Source organism: Ruditapes philippinarum, unplaced genomic scaffold (genome assembly GCF_026571515.1).
Source record: "Ruditapes philippinarum isolate M1 unplaced genomic scaffold, ASM2657151v2 ctg1359_1_1_1_1, whole genome shotgun sequence".
Lineage (NCBI taxonomy): Eukaryota > Metazoa > Mollusca > Bivalvia > Venerida > Veneridae > Ruditapes > Ruditapes philippinarum.
Genome location: NW_026854958.1, coordinates 293442 through 313580, shown reverse-complemented (window position 1 = coordinate 313580; position 20139 = coordinate 293442). Strand labels below are relative to the sequence as shown.

Genomic DNA, 20139 nt, shown 5'->3' with positions numbered 1-20139 from the left:
ATTTGCCAATCCTTTTCGACACCATATTTTTAGAAAAGATTTATATGTTTGGCTTACATTATTACATATGATCCCTGGGGGGGATTTACTCCTACAGCAGGTGCAGGAATACCACTTGGGAGCTTGATTGACAGAACACTTGGAGGCAGTCCTTGCAACCCAAAAAAGTTATTTTTTCCACTACAGAGTGTTTCCATTGGCTCACTGTTTGCAGGTGTACATTTGCCACCAACACCCTATTACATAGATGAATAATGATTAATAAAATATCAAAACCAAATATTGTAAAATTATCTTTCAGTTTATTTCAAAAGTTATTCAAATAAAATTATAAGTCTATATATATGATTGCAATCTGCAAGAGACAGAATATATTTTTGTAAGAAAGAAAAATTAAATCAGAAAATTATGTAATTTTTAAAAAATTGGCGACCGATAACACTGCTTAATACAATTTATAAAATTGGTTCTGGATGCATAGCGAATAGAATAAAAATATTTTTAGACAAACTTATTAACACTGACCAAACAGGATTTATAAAGGGCAGATTTATAGGAGAAAATGTAAGACTAATTTATGATATAATGCAATATACAGAGGAGAATTAAAAAACATTTCTGGGCTTATACTCCTTTATCGATTTCGAAAAGGCTTTTGATTCTTTCGTTGTCTTGGGTTTTTGTAGATAAAACGTTTCACTTTTTAATTTTGGAGAAGACATCAAAAGATGGTTTAACATTTTCTATTAAAGATGGGATTTCAGCAATATGCAAATGGGATTTTTTTATCAAAGTTTTCTTTAGCATTCACGTGGGTCTCGGCAAGGTACCGTTAAGTTGTTATATTTTTATTTTTATGGCTGAAATACTTTCGCAAAAATTAGTCAAATAACAATATTAAAAAGGAATTAAAATGAATTTGGTAGAACAAAACTATCTCAATGTCGCAGATGAGACTTCAATTATTCTAGACTGGTTCGGCCTCTTCTTTAAATGAAACCTTAACACATTGTCCACTTTTACTTTTATTTCTGGTTTGAAAGTTAATTTTGACAAAAACAAAAGTCGTCTGGATTGGGAAAAGAAAAATGTTAGTGCAAAAAGTATTTAAAAACAAAATGGAAATTATCTTGAATCAGCAAAAAATTTTGACTGCTTGGCTTTATGTTTCATGTAGATTTGTCAAAAAAGATAGATTTAAACACAAAATCTAAAATTGCAAAAGCAGAAAAATTTTTAAAATGTGTGAAGAGAAGAATAATTACACAATTGGGAAGAAATAATTTGTCATAAAACTCTTTACGTCACTCTTTAATCACTTGTTTGTTTCTTTGCCTAATCCTCCAAAATCTTATATTCAACAATAAAAACTTTTTCTTTGATTTTATATGGCAAGCGTCGTGCAAAGTTAAAAAAACGTTTTTGATAAAAAGAAAAAAGATGCGAGGTCTCGACATGATAGATTTAAAAATGCTTTATATCTGCATTAAAATAACTACTTGGCATAAACGAATCATTTACGAGCAACGGAAAAATGGCTAGATTATTGTTTCTAAATCTAATAGAAAGATAAATTATTAAATTGTGGCTCTCATTACCCAGAAACCGATAGCGAAATCCTGTAAAAACTTATTTTGGAAAGATACTTTATAAATGCTTTTGTTCAATTATGTAAAAAAAATATCCCATTTTCCGATTAAATTTGGAATATCCCCATTATTTTTAGTAACCCCAGTATATTGGATTGGAAAAAAAAGTATATTTTTAAAATCATGGTTTTAATGCTGGTGTCCATGTATAGGGTGTACTTGTTTAACATGAATGGGGTTTATATGAGATCCATGAATTCAAAAAAATTTTAATTTGAGTGCAATTTTTTTGCTTTTCCATTTAAAGGTATTTAAAAATATTTTAAAAGTTTTGGTTATCTATTGGGAATTTTAAATATGTTTCAAGACCTTTATTCCACCAATGCTTTCAGAATTAAAAAATAAAAGGGGGTTCAAAAACCTATGCAAATAATTAAAATCAAATAACATACACTTTTTTTAAAAACTTAATAACAAAAATTTAAAATACAAATTTTGATGATAAAAATGAATAAATTTTTTTATTTTTTTTAAACCACTAAAAACAGAATTTACAATGGTTTCAATACAGAATTTACACAGAATACTTGCACAAACGAACTTTGTATAAGTACAATAAAAGATAATCCAAACTGCAGTTTTTTGCAACTTTTTATAAATCTTAACATTTTTTGGGACTGTGAATTTGTTTTGTTATGATTCATGGTCTTTTTGAAAAATACTCATTTACATTTGACAAGAATAGAATTTTCTTTTTAGGAATACAAATGTTTGATAATAAACTATATCTCTATTGCTAATTATTTGTCAAGAAGTATATATATTTTTGTAAAATGAATTTTAAAATACCGATTCTATAGAGGCTGCTAAGCATTTATAAAGTACCAAACTCGAAATTGAGTAGAGAAACATCAAGAAAAATATTAACAAATATAGATATTTTTATACAAAAAAGTGGGACAGTTTGAAATATTATTTTCATCTTACTTTATACCACAGATTAGTTGTTGTGTGCGAATGATTGTGTTGTTTGATTATGTTTATATTATTTTAAACACAATATGACTAGAAACAGTTTTTATTCATTAGACTACAGGCTACAAAACATATTATTAAAAGTTAAGTGAGATTATAAATTAATCACAGGAGCTTCTATTTTTTCTTAAGTACCTTGTGGTTTTTTTTTGTTTGTTATATTATGTATTCTTTGTATGTATGTATGTTTGTAGTATGTATTTATCTGTGTTCCGAAAATAAACGGCGTTACCATTTAAGGCCTCAAAAAAAAAAAAAAAAAAAAAAAAAATATGTAAAAAATAAATAAATAAAATATTTTAAGATAATATTCTTCATTTGGCTTAATAAACTAATTCGTTAACTTCCTTAAGTTCGTAACTTACAAAACCTCCTTTACTTCCTAAATTTCTTAACTAAGTTCTTAATGTTAGTAATTTCTTAACTTAAGTAAGTTCTTAAAATTTAACCTAATGTTTTACAAAATATCATCTTAAAATATGAGATCTATACCTTGTGCTTTCTATCATCTGTTATAGGTAAAGTTTCCTTTCAGCTTTCCTTATTCCAGGTGCATCATTTATATCATCATATCTATCTCTCCTCTGTATGTCCCGATTTCCTTGCTTCGATCTTTCCCTGCTCTGTATTTCATGATTTCCTTGCAAAGCTTCTTTACCTTTATTATCAGATCCCCTACTTCTGTATGAATCATAACGTTTATCCCTTGACCTACTTTCATAGTTCTTTTTTTCACTGGATCTTGACCTATCATCTCTTTTTCTACTGTTTTCGCTATCAACTTCTCTACTTCTATATCCCGTACCGTCTCCACTCCGTCTGTAATCAGCAATATCTTCGATGTCATCCTCGGCTCCAAACAAGAAGTCCTCGTACAGCATTCCGCCATCTTGTGACTTGTTGTCACCATGTTCTACCATCTCTGGAAACTCCTCCATATTTGCCATATCATCACCATAGTGATCATATTCTTCGCTCCTAGAGTCGAATCTCTCATCTCTTTCACGGTGATAGTAATTGTCATAGAACTTATCTCTTTCCCCTTCCTTGTAATTTGGCTGCACCCTGTCTCCATAGTAACCAGTTCTCTCACTTTCTCTCTCTCTGTATCCAACATCTCTTCTTCTGTCGGTTTCTCTTTCTCTAGCGTCTCTGCTAAATTTTTCAAATCTGTCGTCAGTTCTTCTTTCATTCTCATCTCCATGCCTGCTTGTTTGATACGTGTCAATGTCTCTATCACTAGATCGAGTAGTATGACCGTAATCGAAAACCTTCGGAGACTGTGAATACCCGTCATGTGCTTCTACGCTTCCACTTCCGTATCTCTCTAGAGATTCCTGCCATCTCCTGCTATAATCCCTCTCATCTCGTCTTGCCGTTCTGTTCTTACTGTCCTTATTATAAGCATCGTACTCGTCAACATACGGAACATTTTCATTTTGAGACTTCTTGTTATCCCACTTATCGTCATGCGACCTTGACATTCTACTGGAATCAGGAGGTTTATCATCATTAGGATCACAACCACTATAGTGCCATCTCTCGGGGTCATACTCGTTTCCTCTCTCTGCTCCAAAACCTTTTTCTTCTTCTGCCCTTAACGGTTCTCTTTGAAAATATTTCTCACGGCAGTCTGTTGGTTAGGGTCACACCATGACTACCTCTCATAGCTCATTACCATCATCGGCTTGGCTGTTAGTTATGAATCCACGAAAATTATCATCATTTTACAGGTCTATGTGATCTGTCAACCACCTGTTTGATAATCATCATAATGTGGTCTTGAATCACTTGAGCTTTTGTAGCTCAATTTGTGCACTTAAATTTTTGACTTTGCAGTTGAGATTGGTTTGAAAGCAAAATCACCCCCTTTATCAGCTCTGTGTAACTTCCCGCTTATTTCCTTCTCTGTGTCTCACTGCCGTAGTAGTACCTATCAAAGTCACTTTTTAAATGGTTCACTCTTTTTTATTCATATCGTCATAACCTTGATCTCTAACAGAAAACTACTTGCCGGACCTCTGTAACGATCAATTTCAATCAAGAGCTTTCCTTTCGTGTAAAACTACCAGCCTGTTTTGATCTATCATGCTCCCATAAAAATGTCTCATCTTTTTTATTCTACTCATACATATTTACTACCGCATCTGCTGATTCGATATACTAAACTGGTTGACCTTGACCCTGATTTGAAAAACTATGCCATGACCTGACCCCACAATTTGAGGGGACGGTTAACTTTGGAGTTGGGGAACTTGCGCAAGGTACTTTTAAATTTCCTGGGTTTTTGAAATTCCCTTGTCTATTATTTGGTTTGCAGGAAGATTCCATATTTCCTTTTTGTATGTTCTTCAATGGTATTTTTTGGCATTTTTTGAAAGATTCTTTGGGTTGGCCACTTGTGGGAGATATATTTTGGAAAGTTTTTCTTAGCAAAAGCTCTAGCTTGTTCAACATTAGACGGAATGCCTTTCCAGCATCTGGTTCTACTGTTTGACTTTCCGGGATTTTTTTAAGATTCCTTTATTTCACTTAAATTTTACACCAAATATTTACTGATTTGCTGCTAGGAGCTTGCTGCACGGTGGTAATGGGGTAGGTTCATATTCTGGGATCAAAACCCAAAACCTGGGATCTTTGGCTGTTTTTTGTTCCATTAGGAATTTTATGTTAGTGACAGGTTATACTTCTACCTGTAGGAAAGAAATATAAAATGAAAGGACAGTGAACCTTTATCACAGTGCGCTAAATTAAAATCTGATTGGCTAATTGACAGTCAAGTTTGCAACAAAATATTTTTGAACTTTACTAAACCAGTATGGCAGATAACTGATAAGCAATAATGGACGGAAGTTTGTATTTTATTTTAAATTAATATTTACACAGTTTGAGATTTTTTTTTAAATAATGATTGAGCATGAAATTAAAAGATTTTTTTAAAAACTTAACAGCTAGACAACAAAAGGTTGAATGATAAGTTGTCAAGAATTTAGCAGGTCAATAATCTAAAAATAACAAATAATAAAAAAACAGCTCACAAAAGTCAAAGTTTACTCAAAATAATTAGTTAATTTAGATTTAATATATATCACTTTGTGTTTATGAGCAGTATCCTTCCTTTTGATGTCAGGCTTAACCATCATAAACTATAATAGTGTTTAACAAGCCCGTAACAGATGATATATTGGACTACATACAAAATGATCTGGTTTAAAAACCGGAGTATAGCCTGTATTTCATGTGTTAAAATCTCAATCGATCAGACAATGGCCATGATAAATTTGGTGTTGCGTTAGCAATCTCCTAGATTAGACACTAGGTTCATTTTTTCCATATTAGTAAATTTCACAATATCCCCCACAATTAGATAATTTCAATGACACAAATCCCAAAATTTTCCCATGAAGGTTTTTCCAATGAAAAGGGCCTGCTTGTAAAACATGTGAATTTCCTTTCTTTGTTTGGTAAAAGATCATCAGGGACATTAGAATGACATCAAGGCGGAAAGCATAATTGCAAATGAAAGACGGATAGTAATTAAAATGAGAAATATATGCACTTTGTGTTTTCTAATTTGGAAACTGCACAAGTTTAAATAACATGTTTCATGTTTCCGAAAAAATCGAAATAGCCGAAACTGTTACTTTATGACTTTCCTTACATTCTTGTATCATTAACAAGAAATTTATATTTCTGAAAACAGCTGCAAAATGAGAGAAATAAACATTTTACTGCTGATTTATACAATATAATGCACTGTCCCTGAATATCATGTATTTTACAATTAAAGTTAATGAATAAATTACCTCCATTTTTAACGGCGTACCGTTATATTTACACACTGTCATTTCCGAAATAAAATTGTTGAACACTACTAAATGTTCATAATGACATTTAGGCAGCACGCCACACTAAATGAAGCCACAGCTTCAAATGGCCAGTAATTACAGAGACTGTTTTGAAGGCAGCTGTAACACTTTTATAAAATCAATGGTTTGAAGGCAGCTGCAACACTATACAGTACACTATAACAAGGTAACTGGTTTGAGGGCAGCTGCAACACTATAACAAAGTAACTGGTTTGAAGGCAGTGGCAAACACTATAACCCCCAAAAAAAAAGTACTGGTTTTTGAAGGCTGCAGTAATACTATAACAAAGTGACTGGTTTGAAGGCAGCTGCAACACTATAACAAAGTAACTGGTTTGAAGGCTGCAGTAATACTATAACAAAGTGACTGGTTTGAAGGCAGCTGCAACACTATAACAAAAGATAACTGGTTTTAAAGGCAGCTGTAAACACTATTACAAAGTGACTGGTTTGAAGGCAGCTTAACACTACTATAACAAAGTAAACTGGTTGAGGCAGCTGTTAACACTATTACAAAGTGACTGGTTTTGAAGGCAGCTGTAACACTATATTACAAAGTGGACTGGTTTGAAGGCAGCTGTAACACTATTACAAAGTGAGCTGGTTTGAAGGCAGCTGTAACACTATAACAAAGCTGACTGATTTGAAGGCAGCTGTTTAACTAATTACAAAGTACTAGGTTTGTAGGCAACTGGCAAACACTATTACAAAGTTACTGGTTTAATAGGCAGCTATAACACTTTTACAAACAGTAAACTGCGTTTAAAGGCACTATAACACACTATTACAAGTGGACTGTGAACTGGTTGAAAGGCAGCTGTAACACTATAACAAAATGACTGGTTTTGAAGGCAGCTGTAACAACTATTACAAAGTGACTGGTTTGAAGGCAGCTTGTAACACTATAACAAAGTAACTGGCAGTTTGAAGGTTTGATGGCAGCTGTAACACTATAACAAAACTGGTTTGATTTCAATGGTTTAAAGGCAGCTGTTAACACAAAGTGACTATTAAAGCTGGTAAAACTAATAGACTGGTTTGAAAGGCAGCTGTTAAAATTTTAAGCAAATTCAAGTAACTGGTTTTAAAGGCAGCTGTAACACTAATTAGCAAAGTGAACTGAATTTTGAAGCAAACAAAGTGACTGGTTTGGTTTTAATAACAACGAAGGCAGCTATAACAAAGTGAACTTAAGCAAAACTATACAAAGACTTGGTTTGAAGGCAGCTGTAAAGCTGTAAAAAGGCACTTCACTAACAAAGTGACTGGTTTGAAGGGGCAGCTGTAACACTTTTATAAATTGGCTTGAAAGGTTTGGACTGGTTTGACTGGCAGGCAGCTGTTTGAATGGGCAGCTGTACACTATTAACAAAGTGGAACTGGCGTTTTGAAAGGCAGGCTGTAACCCTATTTACAAAGTGGACTGGTTTTGAAGGGGTTGCTGTAAACACTATAAACAAAGTGGACTTTTTGAAGGCAGCTTGTAACTTCTCTGATTACAAAAGTAACTGGGTTTGAAGCGGAAGCTGTAACCCTATTACAAAGTGACTGGTTTAAAGGCAGCTGTAACACTATTACAAAGTGACTGGTTTGAAGGCAGCTGTTAACACTATTACAAAGTTGACTGCCTTTGGGAAAGGCATCTGTAACACTTTTACAAAAGTGATCTGGTTTTTAAAGGCTAAACTGTAACACTAATTACAAAGTGGACTGGTTTGAAGGCAGCTGTAACACTATTACAAAGTGACTGGATTGAAGGAAGCTGTAACACTATGTACAAAATGAACTGGATTGAAGGAAGCTGTTACACTATAACAAAGTAACTGGTTGAAGGCAGCTATTATACTATTACAAAGTGACTGGTTTGAAGGCAGCTGTAACACTATTACAAAATGACTGGTTTGAAGGCTGCTATAATATTATAACAAAGTGACTGGTTTGAAGGCAGCTGTAACACTATTACAAAGTGACTTGTAACACTATTACAAAGTGACCGGTTTGAAGGCAGCTGTAACACTATTACAAAGTGACTGGTTTGAAGGCATCTGTAACATTTTAAAAAGTGACTGGTTTGAAGGCAGCTGTAACACTATTACAAAGTGACTGGTTTGAAGGCAGCTGTAATCCTATTACAAAATGACTGGTTTGAAAGCAGCTGTAACACTATTACAAAGAAACTGGTGAAGGTAGCTGTAACACTATTACAAAGAAATTGGTTTGAAGGCAGCTGTAACCCTATTACAAAGTAATTGGTTTGAAGGCAGCTGCAACACTATTACACAGTAATTGGTTTTAAGGCAGCTGTAAAAATATTACAAAGTGACTGATTTGAAGGCAGCTGTAACACTTTTACAAAATGACTGGATTGAAGGAAGCTGTTGCACTATAACAAAGTAACTGGTTTGAAGGCAGCTATTATACTATTACAAAGTAACTGGTTTGAAGGCAGCTATTATACTATTACAAAGTGACCTGTTTGAAGGCAGCTGTAACACCATTACAAAGTGTTCATTTTGAAGACAGCTTTAACCTTAATTTAGCAGGGTACTGTTTTGATAACTGTTACAATATAGAATGATGAAATTTTTACATTATAACAAGAGGGCTGAATTGATAACTTTCAAATTGTTCAGAAATGTTTTGTAAATAAATGAGCCGCGTCATGTTAAAACCATGGTAGTGGATTTGCGACCAGCATGGATCCAGACCAACCTGCGCATCCGCGCAGTCTGATCAGGATCCATGCTGTCCACTTACAAACCCTATTACAAGTAGAGAAACTGATAGTGAACAGCATGGATCCTGATCAGTTTGCTCGTATGCGCAGGCTGGTCTGAATCCATGCTGGTCGCAAACACATTACGTTGGTTTTGTCATAATGTGGCTCAAATGTCAACTTTTAACATGTCATTTTAACACTGTTACTTGAAGCAATCTAACATTATATTGTAACTTTATAACATCAGAACATTTTAACATGTTAATTGGTTTAATAACAGAGACTGTACCTTGACTATATACTTTAATCTTGTAACACAAACCTTTCACCTAACATTACAGGGACTCCACTTAGGTTTTTTGACATAACAGGACAGGAAATAATTTTTTCGAGATTAATTTTCCATTTGATGTAGGTCTAGACAAATAACTTGTGTGCAGATGTTCAGATCATTCTCTTACTCTTTTTAGATAGTCCCTCTGTCACATCAGAGGGTGTTCCCATATGTCACACCCATAGATAGTCCCTATGTCCTACCCATGGATAGTATCTGATGCCACACCCATGGATAATCCTTGATATGACACCCATGGATAATCCTTGATATGACACCCATGGATAATCCTGGATGTCACACCCATGGCTTATCCTCGATGTCACATCCAAGGGTGTCCCCTGATGTCACACCTATCAATAATCCCTAATGTCACACCAAAGGATAGTCCCTGATTATAATGCCTTATATCACACCCAAGGGAAGATAAAAATACAAACACTGTTTTATTTTGTTCCCAAATTTATTCATTGTTTCCAGCCTCAGACAAATTACAACTTATACATCAAAGCAACTGTGACATCCACAACAATTTATTCACCATGAACACAAATTTACCATTCACAAATAATTTTCAAAAAAACTATTTTTTAGTTTAAATATAGCAAAAACAAGTCAGAAGTTTCAAAAGGATTCTGTAAGACAGATCAACTTTTATGATTATCTTAAAATTATGTCTTCTGACCTCATATAACTCTCAACAATTTAATTACACATACATGTATATAACCCATGTTTTTCTTTGGTTTGGTGTTACGATGCACCAACACAACTTCAGTCATAATGGCTCCTAAATAGGAAAGATGATTTTGGCTAACCTCGGGGTTGATAATTTATTTTTTACATGTATATATATTTGATACCATTTTTCATTGCTGACTATCCTCAGGCAAGATGGAGACTAAACATGATTTGGGTTCATCATATCTTGTTACATTATTTTCATTGGTTTTATTAAGAAAAAGAAGTGTTTTCAGGAATATAAAAGAAACCTAAACTTCTGGCAAAAGCTTGAAAACTTGTATCCATGGTAATGTTTTTTATCCAACATCCAATATTCATACATTATTCCGAGCATTTTGAAAGTTTTGTTACCAAATCCTGACCCATACAGTATGTAAATTATCTGTATTATAAATTTTCAATATGCACTTCTAAGTAAGTTAATCGATGGTTAAATGATTGTTAAAACTCATTTCAAGCATGTAATATTAAACTGTAATGTATGCGTGTATGGTGTTGCCAACGAATATCATTTTATTCAAGAATGGGCCTCCAGCTGCTGTAGTAATAATCGTCTTTGTTTCTCTAATTCTCCTTCGCTCATGTCACTCCCCGAAGAATAACCACCCTGAAAATATAGTGAAAAATACTTTAATATTACAAATACTCTCCTTGAGTGAGTTTGTGGTAGTTCAACATGAATACAGCAGAATAATGATAGACATTTAACACAGGGATGGCATAAAGTAAAGATTTCAAAATACAATGGTTTGTGTCTTTTAAGACTATTTTGTTTTTGTTTTGTTTGGTTTGGTTTTAGGGCGCAGCAACACACTTTATGTCAAAATGGCGCCAAAACTGGTAAGATGATTTTGGCTAACCTCCAGTGTTACAAGCTTGAAGCAGCACCAGGGGTCAAATCACCTCACCTGTTTGAGCTACGAGATGCACAGACTCCAGTGATTTGAACTTATTTGGTCGTTTCTTGCAATCACACAGGGATTATAACAGTGAAATTCTGATGCCTCAACCCTTAAAGGCAACCCCTCAGCACAAGGCAACTTTAAAAACAAAATTCCTCCAGATCATAAACTGGGGTTGGTTTACCAACAATTTCAACTATTTAGCATGCACTTTTACACTTTAAAATTGTCAAAAAGAGAAGGGCTTGCATTGTAACATTATTCAAGAGAAAAATACAGCTGAAGTTTCCTCCAAAAATACATTTTTTAGAAATAGAAAATGATTTAATGATATCATACGATGACATAAACAAATAATGTATACGACAGTATTATATCTTAACGTTTCCGAGAGATATACAACCTTAATTCAGTTTCCCTGAGTTGATCAATAACAATCAATAACAGATAGAGGAGTGGTGACCTAGTGGTTAAGGTGTCTGCCTCTCACCCCAGGAATCATGGGTTGGAGTCCTAATCAGGTCACGACCATGTTTTTGCACATGATACCAGTACTGGTTGGTTCTAGCACAGGAACTTAAAATTCTATCAATATTAATGATAATATCCAAAATATACCCCCTATACAGTATAAATAAACACTGTTTACTTATACTGTATAGGGGGTATATTTTGGATATTATCATTAATATTGATAGAATTTCAAGTTCCTGTGGTTCTAGGTAGAGCACTCGAAAGTGAGTAATATGAGTTGCAATAACTTATTTCGCAATCGAGCACAAATAAATATGTTTAAACCAAACTATAACTGATAAGTAATGATCTTTCTTTTTCAGGACTGAAATTGTAACAACATTATTTTTTTGGATTTGATGACCAAAACTTTAAAGCCAAAAATTATGTCATTAAGTAAAATTGTCAAAATCCTTTGCTTACATAACTCAGGATACCCACTAGATATATATAGTAAAACTTTGTCAACAAAAAAATTATCTTGTTGAAACAACATATAATTATCAAGTTTCAAAAATGGCCTATCAGTAAAACTAGGTCAAATCATTACTTTGTTTTGAGGTTAATACATTACTCCCATTTTTATGAAATCTGGTCAAAGATTCAATTTTGAAAAAAAACCAAAACAACTTTATAAACTAACATTGTGCACATATATCGAAAAATATTTGTATCACTTCACTAGAACAAGTTAATATTTCTTTCTTTTTTTTTTATAAAATCTTGATAACCAAATTTCCATAATTGTGCATTACATTAAAACCTAGCTCTCTTTTTAACACTGATGCATTGAAAGCAAATAAACTGTAACCAAGGAAAATATACACAGAAACTAAACAACATCAAAGTGAAAAAATATTTAAATTTCCCTCAGAAAAAAACCTTTGCCCAACCAATCAAATATTTTTTGCCCAAAGTTACCTGTTTTTTTTGTGCTAAGTCTATTCATAATCATCCAAATATATCTGTAATTAATCAAATTGTATTCAATTTATACTATATCAACTTTGCTGAATTGTTTGTTCAGTTGCCAGTTCAATAGGAAAAAAAAACACAGCATAAAATATTTTCAAAGAGTAATCTAATACTGTTGTCATATAAGGAATAACAATTATGAGGAATATCAATTATGAGAAAATCAATTATGAGGGAAATCAATTATCAGGGAAAAACAATTATGAGGAAAATCAATTATGAGGAGTAACAATAATGAGGAAAAACAGTTATGAAGAAAATCAATTATGAGGAATTACAAGTATAAGAAACTAGAACTATCGCTGAATGCGATTCATACCCCCACCAATGTCCTTGACAAAAGACAACTTGGAAAGGTGGTTAAGGGAATAACTTATGTGGCACAAATACATAAAAAGAAATTATCTCTGGTGAAAAAAAGACTAATTGTACAGGTAATAGTAAAAAAATCTATTATCAAATCATGTTCGAAACAGTTACAAATAACCTTTCATTTTCCCAATATACTAATCTTTTTATAAGTCAATTTTTGACCTTCAAGTGTGGCCTTGACCTTCAGCTGGCACAAGGGTAAGATGGGTTCTGCACATCGCCCAATTGGAGTGAACATTTGAGTAAAGTTTTGAAGAAAATCCTTCCATTAGTATAGAATTTATAGAGCGGACACAACATATTGTCTAGTATTGATTGTATGTAAATTTAAAAGACTTAAAAAGGGGGCATAACTTTTGTCAAAATCCAATACAGAGTTATGAAACTTGACCTGCATATTGTAATTGTGACACCTCATATATCTTTTACGTTTTCAAGCATAATACCTATGCTAGTTTCCGAAATATTCAAGAACATGTTTTAATCTAAGAACATTTTTCTAAGTCAATTTTTGACCTTCAAGTCTGACCTTGACTTTAGTCTGGCACAAAGGTGACATAGATTCTGCACATAACCTTGTTTAGGTGAACATTTGAGAAAAGTTTGAAGAAAATTCTTCCATTAGTATAGGATTTATAGAGCGGACACAACATATTGTTTAATATGTGATTGTATGTAAATTTGAAGATTAAAAAGGGGCATAACTTTGTTAAAATGCAATACAGAGTTATGTGACTTGATAAGCATATCTTAATTGTGACACTTATTTTAAGTTTCAAGCAAATACCTTTCCTAGATTCAGAAATATTCAGATATATGTTAAAATTAAAGAACATTTTCTAAGTCAATTTTTTGACCTTCAAGTGTGACCTTGACCTGAAGCCGGCAAAAGAGTGACATGGGTTCTGCACATAACCTTGTTGAGGTGAACATTTGAGCCAAGTTTGAAGAAAATCTTTCCATAAGTGTAGGACTTACAGAGGGGACACGAAAACATACTGTGTAATATTGATTTGTTTAATATTTGACCTTCAATTGTGACCTTGACCTTGAGCTGACACATGAGCAACATGGGTTCTGCACATCCCATTGTTGAAATGAACATTTGAGCCAAGTTTGAAGAAAATCTTTCAATTAGTGTAGGACTTACAGAGCGGACATGACATATTGTGTAATATTTGATTGTTTGATATTTGACCTTCAATTGTGGCCTTGACCTTAAAATGACACATGGGCAACATGAGTTCTGCACATCCCCTTGTTGAGGTGAACATTTTAGCCAAGTTTGAAGAAAATCTTTCAATTATTGTAGGACCTACAGAGCGGACACGACATACTGTCTAATATATGATTGTGTTTGATATTTGACCTTCAATTGTGACCTTGACCTTGAGCTGACACATGGGCAACATGGGTTCTGCACATCCCCTTGCTGAGGTGAACATTTGAGCCAAGTTTGAAGAAAATCCTTCAAGTGGTATAGGAGTTATAGAGCGGACACGAAAATGGAGACGGACGGACGGACGGACCGACGCGACAAAGCGAATCCATTATAGCCCCCCCCCACATTTTGTGGTGGGGGTATAATAACAACTATGAGGAAAATCAATAATGAGGAAAAACAATTCTAATCCTTGTAGCTCTATGGTTATGATTGGATTTCAAGTGACATTGACAGTGTAAAGGTCAAATGAACTCTCAGTCTTATAATAGGGAGATCTGCACCTGTAGTGTTGTTGGGCCAGCAAGAATGAGGATTTGGTTTTTATTTTTGTTTCATTTTATGGCACACCAACATAGAGCACGAAACATGAATTTGAAAGCTGATTTGGGTTACATAGGTCAAAACCACCTCACCTGCTGGAGCTAAGAGATGCATAGACTCCAGTAATTCGTACCCATTTAGTCCCCTCTTTCGATCACAGAGGGTTAAACAGTCACTGCAAATCTGATGCAGGATACGTAAAGGCAACCATTAGTTCACAAGGGGCAAGAATGAGGATTATCTTGCTTAACATTCATTGTTGAATGGTAATCAGTTTATTTTTTTCTTGTCTCCCATATATTTTCAACTTGGACAAGCATAAAATATTTTCAATCTGTATGTTTTGTAAGCGCTGACAAACAAGTGCATGTATTTTGCTGTTTGTAACACAGTGACCTTTTTTGAATGTTCCATGATTCTGAACAAAAACTTAAATGAGCCGTGCCATGACAAAGCAAATGCAATGCATTTGCGACCAGCATGGATCCAGACCAGTTTGCACATCCGCGCAGTCTGATCAGGATCCATGCTGTTCGCTATCAGTTTCATTACTTGTAATAGGGTTGTGAAGTGAACAGCATGGATCCTGATCAGACTGCGCGGATGCGCAGGCTGGTCTGGATCCATGCTGGTCGCAAACCCATTATGTTGGTTTTGTCATGGCACGGCACAAATATATTCTCTCAGGAAATGGCTAACTCTAACCTTTTAAATCTTTCCTTTCAGCTACAGAAGAAAATTATCAGTAGACTGTACTTAATCATACTATTACGGACACCACCCCCCCCCCCCCCCTAAAAACCCTTCTGCTCCAAAAGGCTTAAGTTTAATTGAATCACAAAATACAAGAATGGCAAAGTCTCTGTTACATGTACGGATATATACCCAGGCCGGCCTGCACATTTATGTGCAATCTGATCAAGATCTATACATTTCTGGCTGACATCCCTTAAATTGATAATGGACTGTTCCACAATTAACATTGGACAAGTCCATTTTGAATATTCAGGGTGAGCAACTACGATAAGATGTGTATATGCCCAAATCTATCATAAAAGGTCATCTTCATCAATGAAATGCAAAATGTTAAAGTAAACACCCCCACTATTTTACTGATTCACATCATGTTAAAAGTTAAACTTAAAATAAACATAAAACATAAAATTAAATCAATTTTGAACTTGAAAACAGGGTTGACCTAATCTGTTAAAATGCTAAAATGTTAACTTATTTTATAAGTTACTGGACTGATTTTTTTCCCCGATTATCTACCTTTAATTGACCAATGATAAAGAGTCTAGTTGTCAAAATTCTTTACTAACAATTCTTATAACAATTATAACATAACATCTTCACAAAATAACCTACACATTGTCTAGTTTGTGCCTGAGGATTTATTGCAAAATGGTAATTTATACAGCCATAATCACAAATAGACTATATCAAAACCAAGAAAGACTGCTTCGGAAAAAAAATATGAGCCGCGTCACGACAAAACTAACAAAATGCGTTTGCGACCAGCATGGATCCAGACTTGCCTGCCAAAACAGCACGGATCCTGATCAGACTGCGCGGATGCGCAGGCTGGTCTGGCTCCATGCTGGTCACAAACCCATTATGCTGGTTTTGTCATGGTGCAGCTATTATATATATATCTATCTAAAATCATCTTTTTGCATTTTTTTTTTACAATTATTACAACACAATTTCCACAACATTCAAGAGTAAAGAAAACCATAGAGCACAACAGAGAAAGCAGATTCACCAACATTGCAACAATTTCCATAATGTCAATTTTTTGTTTAGATTCATATACATCATAAATTTAATTTTTATATAAACAAGAGGGCCATGATGGCCATAAATCGCTCAATTGAGTGACAGGTGAGCTAATAAATGATAAATAAATGATAAATCTGTTATAATTTTATTTTATAGATATATTACTTATGATAAGTCATTGTATTGTCACCTTAGTGCAATAATGGGTTAACTCCTTATATACTTTTATAGGAGTTAAACCGTTACTGCACTAAGGTGTATATATTAAGTCATGTATCATAAATCAGAATGTAAATATATGTGTTACACAAATTACAAAATTAATTACATACTATACATATACATATATGTCATACTTTCAATAGTCATAAAAATATACACATGTATATTAAATATGTGTATGTAAATATATGTACTACAAATATATCATACATATAACATGTAAAAATAGTCACATATAAAGCATGTACATTAAAGTTTCAAATATAAATAATACAATGTATATACTGTGAATTCACTTAATTTCATGGGCATGAAATTTCATGGTTTTGTCTTAAAGAACATGGCTTCTTAAATTCGTGGACTGTATATAAAGTTTAAAAAAAAAATCCCTGAATTGTCAATATATAATTTATTAAAGATTAAAAATGATAGGTGAAAAATAAAAATAGTACATAAGACACTGATACTCCATAGTTTTTCACTGTTTCTTTAACCAATGGACAGATAGCATAACAAACAAAAAAACAGGCAAAACTATATCCCCCCCCCCTTCCCACCCAAAAACAACATTTGCATAAATTCTTAGTTTAGAGGGGAGATGTTTGTTTGTTTATTTTAATATGTTGTCTTACCTACAGTGTTTAGGTTATTTGGGGACTTTCCAGCTTTACTGGTAGAGGAAGACCTCAGGTGTCGCTTTGTGAATTACTTCAAGCATAAGCTGGCTCTCAAGGAGAACCACATTAACAAGCTGGATACTTCTTCAAAGTCCCACAGTATTGGTAATGTGATTATCCATCTTTACTGGTAAAGGAAGACCTCATGTGCCCCTTCATGTATTTCAGGCACCTGAGTAGAACCACTAACCCTCTGGAAGCTAGCTGGATAGCTTCCTCACATGAAGAATCCAATTGATTTGAACCCACAGCCATGATGGGCAAGAAATTTAAAGACAACAAACTAAACAACTCGGCCAAAGATAATCATTTAAATATAGATGCCAGATTGATGTATCTTGAAATAAATGATGAAGAAAATGATAATGGTCAAATATTCAAAATTGGAAGAAAATTTTGTCAGTTATAAAATGATACAAGTAAAAATATTTGACTATACATCAACTTAAAGAAAAATGTGCCAGCATGTGAACACCAGAACAGCTCTAAATATACAACGTAGTGTCTAACTTACAATAACTGACAAAATTCTAGTCCATTTAAATATCTGACACTGTAAGACATAGGGGATCAGGGTACACAGGGGATTGATAAAAAATTTGACTCTTTCTTTATCGTTTATCTTACCCCTCTATGCTTCTTTTTCTTGGACTTCTTCTTGTGTTTCTTTGAGGACTTCTCATCTTTGTCTTCGGCTAACATCAATCAGGAAAAACAAATAAAACAATTTTATTCTGAACTATAAAAATTCTAACAGAGTTAGAGTAAGGAAAAGAGTACACTTTCCTTATTAAGAAAGGCATGTTTATATTCAACATACAGGTCTGTCTCAACAATCATCAAGATAAATATGATGTCAATAGATCAAACAATGTTCAGTGTAATTATTTACTACTGGATGATGTTAAAACTTAAATAGGTTTCCAGTTAATTTCAATTTTTTGAGCATGTTTAAATGGAAAGAGACATCCAATTAGTCATTTCTATAAATAGATTTTGACTGTATATTTCTATAAATAGATTTTGACTGTATATTTCTATAAATAGATTTTGACTGTATATTTCTATAGAGTTTGACTGTAAATTTATATAAATAGATTTTGGCTGTATATTTCTATAAATAGATTTTGACTGTATATTTCTATAAATAGATTTTGACTGTATATTTCTAATAGGCAATAGAAAATAAATAACTAGATTCTCATCCAAATTTTGGGAAAAAATGGGGCGGGTGGGTGGATTTTAATTTTTATTTTCCATTCTCGGTCTTGAATTTCACACAAGGAGGTCAATATTTGGTAATTTGTTCTATATGATAGGTTCTAATATTATGTGTATGTAAGATATATAGATTCAGATTGAGAATAGAAGCAACATTATAATATATCTTGATTGTAATTATTGAACCTTTCATATATTGACTTCAAACCAATTGATGTTTGGACAAAATAAAAAAAACAATATATAATTCTACATGTATTGATACGAAATAAGAAATCTTAATTTTATAAAAGAGTTGAATAAAGATGTACTATGCCTATGCCGATCAATAGTGCTTTTACATGAGTAGATTAATTAATCAACCAATGAAGCTACACAAAAAGACAATCTTATTTATATATCACATTGCAAAAATAACATCTAAGCTATTGAAAATTTGGCAAAGAAAGTACAGAGATTTACCTATCATATTAAAAAGCTATCTTATTTTCACTTTCATACCATGACTAGATATTATAAAGATTACATACAAAATCAAGCAGCACGCTGACCATAAAGATTATAAGCGAAATTCATTTTTTTAGGCCACGACGACCGGCACCCTTTTGTTTATTTTTGGTTCAGATGATTATTTCAGGCCGTGACATTTCAAGTATTATATTATAACAACCTGGGTGAATGTCAAAATGACGGCTTTTCTTAGTGTGGCTTTCAATGAAGAAACAAAACAAAATGTGGACGGTAGAAAAAATCAGGCTCCTCACTAGGATTTTCAAAATCCTGAGACTCCCAATTCTGCTGTTTCTTCCCGATTAATTCCACCATTGATTTATCTGTGATTCCACACACCCCCCTCCCTTAAGAAAATATCCATTGTACAATTAACACACAATGGCAAATGTCTCATTCTAAACTAATGTAAACAATACAGTACGTAAATTTAATTAATAAACTATATTTAAAGTGTTATTGGACAAATTTTATCAATACAAGGCTTACTTAATTTTGGTGATTTATTATATAAATCGACATCGCTTAAATATGTGACAAACGAAAAAATGTCTGTTTCCTGCATAACCATTCACAATTCTAGTTGTTGTTGATTTTGATTTTATCAGATTAATTATTTTATGAGTATTTTTAGATTGTTATTCAGCTGCTATTTTAAAAGTCATTGTAAAACAAAATTTCCAAATTTGTAATTTACGGCAAAATTTACCGATGCTGTTTATGAACAGCTGTTTATTTGAATATTTGACTTGTCCAAAATTGGTCTTTTGTGGTTCAAACATCAATATAGTTACAGTTCTTTAACACATTTCGTTTTAACTATCAAAACAGGTTATTTTTTGCTCTTAGAAATTATATTTGGACCCGAGGATTTTTCACGCTCGGCCCGCATGATCCGATCTTTATTCAG

General features: G+C 33.1%; 1 protein-coding gene and 1 long non-coding RNA gene across 2 annotated transcripts; both read right to left on the bottom strand.

Annotated features, from left to right (window-relative positions):
- Positions 1-3136: 3136 nt before the first annotated feature.
- On the bottom strand, positions 3137-9716 carry LOC132741617 (zinc finger CCCH domain-containing protein 13-like). The gene is made up of 2 exons (XM_060729829.1): positions 9674-9716; positions 3137-4257 (listed from the first exon to the last, which is right to left on the bottom strand). The coding sequence occupies exons 1-2, from the start codon at positions 9714-9716 to the stop codon at positions 3137-3139; spliced, it is 1164 nt and encodes a 387-aa protein (XP_060585812.1).
- A 274-nt stretch (positions 9717-9990) lies between these two features.
- Positions 9991-18252, bottom strand: LOC132741611 (uncharacterized). The gene is made up of 2 exons (XR_009627304.1): positions 18126-18252; positions 9991-10897 (listed from the first exon to the last, which is right to left on the bottom strand). It is a non-coding gene; the product is annotated as an uncharacterized LOC132741611 (long non-coding RNA).
- Between the last annotated feature and the right edge of the window lie 1887 nt (positions 18253-20139).

What these genes read in the sequence shown, in the direction of transcription:
- LOC132741617 (XM_060729829.1), bottom strand. Translation starts at nt 9,716, where the DNA reads ATGGGAACACCCTCTGATGTGACAGAGGGACTATCTAAAAAGA. An exon ending in AGAGGGACTATCTAAAAAGA is followed by an intron (nt 4,258 to 9,673) that starts GTAAGAGAATGA and finishes CCTAACCAACAG; the next exon opens with ACTGCCGTGAGAAATATTTT.